General features: G+C 35.8%; 1 protein-coding gene across 1 annotated transcript; it reads right to left on the bottom strand.

Annotated features, from left to right (window-relative positions):
* Positions 1-5,335: 5,335 nt before the first annotated feature.
* LOC139714999 (uncharacterized) lies at positions 5,336-12,354 on the bottom strand. Its single transcript, XM_071626638.1, has 4 exons — positions 11,801-12,354; positions 10,886-11,035; positions 10,010-10,225; positions 5,336-9,105 (listed from the first exon to the last, which is right to left on the bottom strand). Exons 1-4 carry the CDS (start codon positions 12,339-12,341, stop codon positions 8,798-8,800), a joined length of 1,215 nt encoding a protein of 404 aa, XP_071482739.1. The 5' UTR covers positions 12,342-12,354; the 3' UTR covers positions 5,336-8,797.
* Positions 12,355-12,366: the final 12 nt, after the last annotated feature.

Raw genomic sequence — 12,366 nt, 5'->3', positions numbered from 1 at the left:
CGGTTAGTCAACATGAGCTAAAGGACCGCTCTCCCCCGCGCTGGAGGTGGGTGCTCATGAGAGGCCTCTTTTTCACTTCTCTTCCTTCTCACATCTGACATACAGTCATTAGTGATTACAGAAATTGTTGCAAGTTTGCTTTGTTGCACACACATGTCCACTCTCCATGATGAAAAGAAGAAAAAATTATGTGTGTTCCTTTTTTTTTTTTGACAAAAAATTGAGTTTTAAGCAACTGATGATGTGCAGTTACCCACCCGAAGCATTGCTGGCGGCAGCGGGTCTGCTCAATGCAGCTATGCAGGGCTGCCACACCGATCTATTGCCTTTTTTATGGTAAAGTATTGGCTTCATCCGACCTAAAATTTTCGGTGCTTTTTTTTTCCTGCTGCCCTACAATTCATAACCATATATAAATTGTATTACTTTTGTGTATTTATAACACTCGGCATATATTTAGACATCACTACTACCAGTACTACTATGTACGGTACCCGTTGTGTAGTACTAGTAGAATCTATTTATCAGGAATTCCGTTGCCGAATACCCCAACTAATGCCAGGCCATTTCAACGTGCTTGCATGCGTGCATTTACGTGTATGCGTGGGTGCACGCGTAAGTATAACGCTAAGTATTTAGTACACAGTACCTATATGTTACGACCAGCGTGCACAATGATGTGATTGAACCTTGGATATTCTGCCTTGTTCCCCATTAATGCATGCTAAAGATCTATCTAGATCTATTCTAAATTACAATAACTTTTATATCTATACTGTTGCTCCTACTATACTAGTACACTCTATACTGTTTTCTATAGTACATGTATGTGTGGCAATAACTGCGACCAGCCCCAACACGCAGTCGTGTGTGTAACTGTGTATACGGAGCGTCCCGGGGTTAGTGTGGCAAGTGCATATATTTTTTTCCATTTATTTTTTTTTATCCAGATGCAGCATCTAACAGTCATGACAAGTTGGTTTTAAGATTTGCAATCAAAAGCTCTGCAAATACTGTTGTAGACTATCTCAAATCATGATAACACATTCCATTTCTGTTCATTATTCTCAGATATAGGTCACAGGTTCATAAAATCTTCTTTTCAGGTGCTTGAGCATGGATGTAGCCTCTTGCTGCCAAATGTTTTCATGATTGGTGGGGGCATCATGCCTGGAGAGATGACCTCATGGATTGCTATGAGAAAATCACGACATTGGGACAAGGGGGTGGTGGAGCAGTCTACCTGGTCCGGCACAAAATCAGCAAAAAGTAAGTTTGTGAACGACAACATACCCTATGATGTGGAATCGCCTTTAGATACAAAATAATAACATATAGATTGAAGGTGAAATACATTTACATACAGTAGTTAGTAGCATTGCCATCAAGGTACAACGTAACTTGAAATTTTTCAAATGTTACGTAGGATTAACTTCTCTTTTCTGAACCTATAGTATTTGAGAGAGAGAGAGAGAGAGAGAAAAAAAAAGCAAGCAATATAAATGCATAATATTTCACACCATTACTTTTTGACTGTCACTGGCATAGAATTCTTCTTTTCTTCCTTTCCCCGTTCTTTTCTTTCTCTCTTTCTTTATTATACCCCCGCCAAACGAAGTTTGAAGGGGGTATATAGGAATCAGCGGACTGTCGGTCGGGCGGTCGGGCGGTCGGTCTGTTGCAAATCTTGCGTCGCGAACTACTTCCTCAGTTTTCAACCGATTCCCATAAAACTTGGCACAGATGTGTGCCTTGGGTTGTAGATGTGCAAGACGTATTTTTTGACAGTACCCAAAAGTACGTTGCCATGGTAACGGCATATTATGGGCAAAAATGGGTACAAATCTTGCGTCGCGAACTCCTCCCACAGTTTTTTATCAATTTTTATGAAATTAGGTACAGATGTTCATCTGAATATGTTAATGTGCGAGACACATATTTCCGCAGTGGCAAAAAGTGCGTTGCCATGGTAACGGCATGTTATTGGTAAAATATAGGGCAAAATGCTTCATGGCAAAACTACTTCATCAGTGTTCTTCCAATTCTCATGGAATTCATATTGAATGTTTGTCTTAGGATATAGGTCAGCATGACACATTTCTTGACAGTGACAAAAAGTATGTTGCCATGGTAACAGCTCACATATTATGAGCCAAAATGATGGAAAATTTTGTGTTGCAAACTACTTCCTCAGTTTTTGCCCAATTTCCATGAAACTTGGTACAGATGTGTGCCTTTGGTTGTAGATGTGCAAGACGCATTTTTCGACAGTACCCAAAAGTATGTTTCATTTCATTTCATTTCATTTCAATTTATTTTCATATTTCTCACATATATCACAATAAAGTATATAAATACGAAAATTATACAAAACATAATTCAGATGAGACTTCATCAGAATGTACAGAAGTTTGATTTGGTATAAACACGAGGTCTGTATGCATGCGAATTACACTGTGGTCATAATGCGAAAAAAAAATATGATGGGGCCTGCGTAAAAGCATTAGCTTGTACAGCCGCAGGTCCCGTGAGTAATCAGATTAGGGGAAGTTTAAAGTACGGATGTTTTTTAAGACCAACTATATCTGGGGAAACCGATTAAAACAAACAAAACAAAAAATCCAATTAAATATATATCACTAAATAAAAATACAGAAAAACAGAAAGCTGAAAGGTCACATGTTGCAGCAGTGAACAACAACTGCAGAGATTCAAGGGGTGTGTTGCAGAGTATAGAAAATGGCGTAACTGTATGTCATAAATACATAAGTAGAAGGTGGGATAATGAGATTTGTCGTGAATGTAAACAATACCGAAAGCTCAGGAGTAACATTCCAGCATGGGTCCTAAAACCAAGCATTCCGTGTGACCATAGTAACCGACAGCTGTCACGCGCGAGAGTTTCGATAACCGAGTGGAACAATAGGTGCATGAACAGCGCAATAGGCAGACTGTTCAAAAATAGTGTTCATGGTTAGGATCCCGCCAGACTAAGGTGGGATAGACAAGGGGTAACAGTAAAGAGCAACAAGAACTATACACTATGCATGCCGTACAATGTAGCTGCTAAGAAGATATTGCTTCAGTTTTCGTTTGAATGAGGTTACAGTGGTACAACTTACAAGTTCCATAGGGAGTTCGTTCCAATATTTGGGCCCAGCGAACATAATGGTTTTTTTCGCGAAAATTGTTCGGGTACGTGGAAGGTGATATGCGTAACGTTGACGAGTTGGATAATCATGAACTGTATAATTTCTTGTAAACATTTGGGAAAATACGTCTGGTAATTGGCCAGTTGAAAATTGAAACATAAACAGGCCGACGTTGTAATAAAATAACTCGGGAATTTTCAAAATTTTATTACTTACAAAAAGTTCGTTCGTGTGGGATAAATATCCAGTGTGGTTAACAATTCTAACAGCTCGTTTTTGTACAAGAAATAACGAATCGATAAGGTTTTTAGAAGCATTTCCCCACGCCAGAATCCCATAGTTGAGATAGGGAGATATCAAAGTTGAATATATGCTCTGTAGAATATTACTTGGAAAATAATAGCTAAGTTTGTTAAGAACCCCGGTATTTCTAGCAATAATTCTGCTTACATAATTAACATGGGTTCTCCAAGATAAATCACTATCGATATGAAGACCCAAAAATTTTGTATTGTTGACCTGTGACAGATCAATGTTGTTTATCTTGACAGAGAGAGGTAACACAGGTAGCGAATTACTGAATAACATATACTGAGTTTTATCAATGTTTAAGGATAATTTGTTCGCAAAAATCCAAGATTGGACAGAAACAAGTTCTTTATTTATTATGTTTATAAGCGCATCAGGATTTTGATGAGAGAAGAACAAATTTGTATCATCTGCAAAGCAAACGAAGGAGAGAATCTTAGAGGAGTTCTGGATATCATTAATATATAAAATAAAAAGAAGTGGGCCTAACAAGGAACCCTGTGGAACACCACAAGAAATCAGTTTTGGTTGGGAATCGTGACCGTGAATACTTACAAATTGTTTTCTATTCGTTAAATAATCAGTGAACCATTCTAGCGCCCTTCCCCGAATTCCGTAATGATTTAACTTATAAAGTAAAATGTCATGGTCTATTGTATCAAATGCCTTGGAGAAGTCAAGGAAAACACCGACAGTGTGAGAAACATCATCTATAGCATGAGCTATCTTATCGATAAACTTGAGTAATGCGTGAGTTGTACTATGTTTTTTCCGAAATCCAAATTGAGATTCAGTAAATATTTTTGCCTGAAGAAAAAAATTAAGGGTGCGTTTATACACAAGTCTTTCGAGTATCTTTGAAAAAGAAGTTAAAAGAGAAATGGGGCGATAATTATTGACACGGTCTTTTCGCCCTTTTTTAAAAATGGGAACAACTCTGGCTACTTTCATTTTTTGAGGAACTTTACCAGTAGACAAAGATTGATTGAAAATATAAGTAAGAGGCGAGATTATTTCATGAATCACATTTTTTACCAAGAAGTTTGTGATTCCATCATATCCCGAACTTTTTTTATTATTTAACTTATCAACAATCTTTATTATTTCATCTTCGACAATTGGGACAAAAAATAAAGATTCCATATTCCTACTACCCAGGAAAGAGTGAAATTCTCGCTGTGCTTCAGGAATTCTATCAGCCAGATTTGGCCCAATGTTTACAAAAAAATCATTAAAAACTTCAGCTATATCTATGGGGTCATCAATACGAACATCATCCTCTTGAATATAACTAGGCACGTTATTATCAGTGTTACGTTTCAACGCTCGGTTTATCACCCTCCACGTACCCTTCATATCAAATTTACATTTGTCGAATTGATTCATAAAATACATCCGTTTGGCTGACCGTAATGCAGAAGTGAGGATATTACGATACTGAGTATATCTGGACTTGTTTGTAACTGTGGGTACTTTGCGATATTTATGATAAAGTTTATTTTTCTTATTGATTGATTTTAAAAGTGATTTTGTAACCCATGGCTGCCGGGGTACTTTTTTATGATTTGAGTTAGAGAATTTACGACAAGGGATAGCAATATTAAGCTGAGTTATCAAAATATCTATAAAAATATCAAAAGATAGATTTACGTCATTTTGATTATATACAATCGACCAATCAACGAGTTTCAACCTTTCTCTAAAACTATTCAGGTTCGAGTCTGACATAACACGAAAACCGGATTTTTTTTGCACACTGTCAGCAAGAGGGTGGATACTACCAATAAGTGCATACACAGGAAAATGATCAGAGATATCCGTAACAACAATACCAGATGAAATATCAGAAAATGACTTGTTAACAAATGGGTCATTCCATGAAGTTGGGTACACAAAGTGTGACATGAGGCTCAAAATTTCAAAACTAATGCAGAGCTTAGTTATTGTCATCTCAAGAAACATAGATACATGGAGTATATCAAACAAACTATTAGAAGTTTGAATCTTGCAGCGTAGCCACTACACATCATCACACATTCAAGATAACGCCCACTTGTTTCACATGTAACAGGGACACCAACCTTCCAATTTGATCTGAAGAAAATCTGCTTTTTCTCTTAGTTTGCCACAAGATATTTATAAATCAAGAAATATTTGGAAAGTATGTTGTGACTCTTTCCACACCAGCAACAGCAAAAAATACCAATCGAAAGTTAAAAATTTTAAAAATCCTACAACATTTTCTTATTAGAAAGGTCTGCAGACAGTTTTAGGGGTCAATTTTGAAATTCAATCTTAATGTAAATATATCTTTGAAATGCTGCACAACTAATACTGGAAACAGGGTGAAGTATAAGAGGACATGCTAATGCCTAAATAGGATCAGAAAGTGAAAAGGTTAACAAATACAAAAAGACTCTATTTTCCCAAAACCTTGTTTGAGGTTTCACATGTAACGATTACACAAAGATTCCGGTGTCCTGTTACATGTGAAACACTGAAACATAGTCCTTTTTGTTAATATTCTTTGAAATGAAGCATGAATAATTCAGGAAATATGGTGAGCCATAGGGGGACATGCTAATGTTTATAAGATCAGAAAATAAATATGCAAAATGACATACAAAAATGACTACTTTGCCCAAAACTTCATTTACGGTTTCACATGTAACAATTACACAGATTTTCTGGTGTCCTGTTACATGTGAAACACTAAAATAGTGTCCTATTTGTTAATATTCTTTTAAATGTAGCATGAATAATAAAGGAAATAGAGTGAAGCATAAGAGGACAGGTTGATGTTTAAATAAGATCGGAGAGTAAAGATGCGGACATACAGAAAATGACTATTTGCCCAAACTTCATTTTAAGGTTTCACAGGTAACAATTACACAGAGATTATGGTGTCCTGTTACATGTGAAACAATAAATTTGTCTCTCGATTTATAAGACTTTCAACATTTTTAAATTTCAAGTAATGACTGAGAATAATTATATAAAGATATATATAAGAATTTTATTCTTATAATTATAATGTATTTGTCCCAAAGTTTATTTGGTGGTTTCACATGTAACAAAGACACCAAGATACCGGTGTCCCGTTACATGTGAAACACTAAAATAGTGTCCTATTTGTTAATATTCTTTTAAATGTAGCATGAATAATAAAGGAAATAGAGTGAAGCATAAGAGGACAGGTTAATGTTTAAATAAGATCGGAGAGTAAAGATGCGGACACATATACAAAATGACTATTTGCCCAAACTTCATTTTAAGGTTTCACATGTAACAATTACACAAAGATTCTGGTGTCCTGTTACATGTGAAACAATAAATTTGTCTTTCGATTTATCAGACTTTCAACATTTTTAAATTTCAAGTAATGACTGAGAATAATTATATAAAGATATATATAAGAATTTTATTCTTATAATCATAATGTATTTGTCCCAAAGTTTATTTGGTGGTTTCACATGTAACAAAGACACCAAGATACCGGCGTCCTGTTACACGTGAAACATCAAATTGCTAGTTTTACTCAAATAATGCATGTATCTCATTATTTTTGTTTGATTTTCTTCAAGAACAGCTTTTAATTGAACAAAAATAAGCAATCACATGGATAATTTTAATTAATTACAATCGTTTACCCTTCTTTGAAAGATTATCTTTCCTCCTACACAATGTACAGATTACAGAAAACTTGATGCATGTAGTCTGGGTAGGCTCAAATTTAATGTGCATGCCTATCACAATGACATATTGAACGACAGAATTATAATTTTATTCATTAATTCAAAATGAAATTCCCAATATCTTCAGATTTTGTTACAACTCATATTCACATTTTCTTGCATGTTACCTTACTAATATTTTTGGCACTCCAGTTCTTGTATTGGTTTATCAATGCGTTTTCAAGTTACAGTGACTTTTATATTTACATCCATATTCTTGCATGTACATTATATTGATACTATTTTATTACAATACTTTTAATTTTAGTCACATAGTGCCTGCATTTTGCTTTTGTTCAAGTTTTGAAGTTATTACAGGAATTCTAACTTTGAATTTCTTTGCCATCACCGTTGTGATGAACACTACATTTTTTAATACAGGGGAATCTTGTTATAAAGAACAGTAGAACACTGATCTGACGAACTCCACTACTACAATGTAATCTTTCTTGTCCCACTTCTTTGTATTCTTTTGTGTTACTAGTAGAACATATTTACAATATAACACACTAATTTATATGGTCTTAAGGACCTCACTATAATGAAGTTCCCTATACTCATAATACTTATGTATAATAGCCCTGATACTATCAAGGATTCAATACAGCAATCTAACTTTGATGGTCCCAAGAAATTTAAGAATCTTGTTCTCGGTTCCCCTGTATTGTTAACTTGTGTCATTCTATTTAGTATTAAAGTAATGTCACATAAAAACTTGATTTCTGATTAGCATACAAATATCAATTCTATTAAATGAATTAAAAATTAAGTTCCTAAACCATGAATTATAACAATATCTTGTTGATTTAAGATTTTCCTGTTTCTCATGAGTTGTCAACAGTTTTTTATATGAGCATGTGTGTTTGTTTTTCAATCAATGTTTTGATTCAGAATTCAAACTTCATTTTTCACATGAAAAATTCCAAATAACCCATACTTTCATTTGCATTTTGTTCTAGTTGAGGCCACATGCTACTAGCTCCTCAGCTGATGACTGCAGCGCAGTCCTGCACGTCTACACTAGTGCTGTAGTAAAAAGGTTAACAAAGCAGTAACCAAACCGTCTTTGGTCAAAATGGTTTGGGTTTGGATAACTGTTTTGATTCTCATTATGTTCTGAAAATATTATTACAAATAGAATTACGAGTAAAATTATCACTATAAATATTACCTGCAAAATAATGAAGGAATATGTACAACCTGTATAAAAATTTGTACATTATATGACCGAAACACAACCATATTTTTGAAGTAGGTTAACTGGGTTTTAAAATAACCGAATACTACAGCACTAAGACTCTACACTGAATGATGTGCAGGAGATCCTGGCCAGTAGTGCCTCATAACATAAAAGGATCGAAACAGCTTCGGCATTTGCTAATTTTAATATCTTTCATGGGAAGAATGAAAAAAGGCAAACATACAATGGAATGAGATACGGAAGGTGAATTTTCACCATTAAACATTGTATTTTATTCCTTACATATACTCTTCCAATAAAACATTTTAGAAAATTTGAAGAATGCCAAAGCTGTCCTGAGGCTGTTTTAATTCACATATACATGTTCCTGTTCTAAAATGCAGCATCCTGTCCTACTAATCCTATTCTTCAAGATTGATGAATGTGTCGATTCTAGTTGCCAGTGAACGAAAAGTGTTTTCTTCAAATCCAAGATGTCTTGAGGACACAGGAATTGGTGGAGAGGGGAAGATGGCAAAGATCCCAGTTCTCCGAATCCAGTCTTGCTCCGGTTTGTCTGGCCAAGAGTACTTGTTATCACCCTTATTGAGTAAGAAGTTGATATGTGCATCTTCTCCTTTCAGCTCCAGGACTTCTCCGACCCACCACGTCTTACCATATACAACGGCAACAAAATCCCCAGTTTGAAGGTCCTGAGTTTGGCGATAAGCTGTATATATGAATAAAGATAAAATATCTAAAATTATAAAGTAACAATGCTTTTGCAAAATAGAAGAAAACTGTCACCAATAGACAATTCTCAGATAACCAGTACTGCACGTAACATAATCAGTAAAAGGATCTCCAGTGATCTTTAATATGAAAGAAGACATACATCCTCCTGCATTCAGACATAGTTATTCTGAAAGAGAATTTTGATCCACAGAAAAACTCATTTGAACAGAATTGAACTGGTATGTCTCTCCATAAATCTTGTAACAGCCTCCCTAAATATGCATAAAGTGGAGGTGTGATTAACTTGTTGGGAAAAAAATATCCCTTCACATGTACATAATATATTGCATGTGCAATTGGGTATATTAACTTTAAACATAAATAACACAGACATTTTGGGACTAGAATTGGGTGCAGGTGAGCATGTGTCCCACGTGTGTGTTCATGCTGACTCCATGCTGTAAGTGCACGTGGATACATACGCATTGCAGTGGGTGAGGTCACTGAGGTGTTTAAGTGCACATCAGTATTTTGGTGTGGGTGGACTTAAGCGTTAAAAATGGGGACATTTGCAGGTGTGTGTTCATTTGTGAGGTATGTATAAATGTGTGTGTGTGCGCATGTGTTTGGGTTCATGCTGGTGGGGTTCCAATCCATGTGCGCTATGATTGTTAAAACCTAAATTGCCAAGAACATCAATACATGTGCAGGGACCAATTTCAATGATTAGAACAAGTAAAATCTTAAGTACATTTGTTAACATTATACCACTTGCCATTTTTTTCCTTTGTATATCAGAAAATTTGAAATGATTTCTATGCTTCAGTGCATGATAGTAAATTATTTGAATCTTGAATTGAACTTTGAAAGTTGAGATGTAAAAAATAATTTTTACAAACCTGTAACATGAACCCGAGTGCCAGCAGTAGATGGCGAGTGAGAAGTAGGGAGTTCCATGTGAAGCTGTGTGTCACACGTTGACGAGTGAGAGGTTTGGTCTTCAACATGAAGCTCAGTACCAGTAGACAGCAAGTTAGAAGTTGGGACTTCAACGGGAAGCTGTCTGTCAGACGTAGAAGGCGGGTGGGAAGTTGGAACACCTATGACCACGTTATCTGTGAAAGTTGAAGATTATACATAAAAAAGACCTTAATGGTAGACAATGACTTTTGCATGAAATTTGTCAGAATTAGTGGGAACACTACAGTATTCAAGCAGACAATATTGTGAAACCTCTGTGCAACTTTATTTATGGAGTTAAGTTGAAAACTATGATTCAAATTATTTTGGTATATTTATTATAAGGCCTTACATTTATTCTAGACTTAGTCTACCTTTTACAGACCTGTTTGATCGATTGATCATGTTCATGGTATATTTTATCACTAAAAATACAGCAAAAAGAAATAAGTGAATTCTTTACTATGACATTCGTATACCTACTGACATTATTATTTGGATTTTAAGTATTATATTACAGTCCCCGAACGATAAATGCACTGTTGTTGCTTGAATGCCGACTACACTACAACTGTTATCTTTTGAATTCTACACAACTTTTGATTTCGAAATTTCACAGATATTGCCCAAATACTAATATCTTTGGTTTCAAACAATGATTGGGGCATTTTGTGGGCTCTGCAAAAGGCATTGGCTACCTTAAATGTTTCATCCGAGGGACAAATAAACTGTTTTTCATATCGCCAAAATTAACTCCCTAATATAAAAAAGGGTTGAAGAAAACATAAACAGCGATATTACTGATTTGTACAAACCGGTAACATGCAGTTGTTTCACAGGTGAAGAGGAAGGGGAGGATTCGCTTTCCCAGTAATCATCTGCATCAGTCATGGAAGACGGGCCGTCAGCATCCAAGTCATCATCTGCAACAGTCATGGAAGACGGGTCTTCAGTATCACCTGTATCTGTAAAGAACACCTCACACTTACACAATTTTGCTGTTGTACCACTCTGTAACGAACAAAAACATTGGTCTATCCAAAGAAAAATATGTACAGATAGTGCGCACATATTTAACTCTGTAGTATAGAACAACATTTGGTCATCGTGGCAGCGTATGGCAAGACAATGGTGTAATGTGCAGCAGCAATTCATGAGTTATAAGTTTAAGAACATCTTTCAAAAACCCTGGACTTACAGAAATATATGTTAAAGGCATTGGTTAACAATGAATCCAGTTGAAAAAAATCTGAGCTACATGGTCCCACGTGCTACTAGTAAATCTGATATAGTGTAGAAATGAAGCCCTGCAAAAATTGCTGTGAAAATGATAATTCAAATACTACTGCAAAAATGTAAATTTGCAATGACTGTTTTACGATGCTCAAATTTCCCCATTGGCTATAGTGTTGAATAAACTGTTACTGAAATGGTTCATTCTTTATTCATAGAAATCTGGATAGTGAAGGCAGGATTTTCAAAACTTTTATATTCTTGGCCGTTTATTCATCCACTTGAACATTGTTACACTGCTTAGACATCGCAGTTGTACAATTTTTTAAATCGACCCACAATATTAACCACTGACTTTAAAACAACCAATGAATAAGATGGGTCTGTTTGAAAACTTTCTGCTTGGATCACAAATAACTAGCATTAGTCAATAATACTAAATGAATATATATATTGGCAACCTTCTAGGTAAATATTAAGGTTAATTTAGTTCTTACCATGAGATGTCTCAATCGTAGCAGCAAACAGCTTTTCACTTTTCCAGTCATCTACAGTCCCTCTGCTGTCACACTGCTGATTCCCGAGAACACAGCCTTTACAGAAACAAGACAGGTTCCTTGTCCACAGCCGTCCACTGCTTTCACCCTTTACACAGTGCAGTTGCCTGGTGCCCTTGATGGTCTGGACGTCCTTGTGATCTCTGTTGTGATTCATTTCCTCTACGAAGAACACTTTCCGTTGAAAGTGGAGACATTCGGCTTGGCTTGGTTGTATTGTCAATTCATCTTGGCAGAACTCATATACATCTTTTGCATTGTTCATTACTTTACGCCCAGAACTAATAGCTAATGAAGCTTGTCGTTTCACAACAGCCGTTTCCCCATCGCTCGGACCTTTCCCATGTCTGGCACCAAAATAGTGATGCTCTACTGGAACTTGGTAATGTTGCTGTGCAAGAGCAATGTCCTTGAATGGTCCTCTACTTTTGTATTGGGCTGCACATTGATCTGTAAATCTGATGATCTTGTCAATTTCCATGTTTTGCCGGAGATGCTGTACTGCC

The sequence above is a fragment of the Diadema antillarum genome, unplaced genomic scaffold (assembly GCF_040938485.1).
Source record: "Diadema antillarum isolate AM-2024a unplaced genomic scaffold, OU_Dant_1.0 seq00002619_RagTag, whole genome shotgun sequence".
NCBI classification, from domain to species: domain Eukaryota; kingdom Metazoa; phylum Echinodermata; class Echinoidea; order Diadematoida; family Diadematidae; genus Diadema; species Diadema antillarum.
This window is presented reverse-complemented; position numbering and strand designations above follow the sequence as displayed.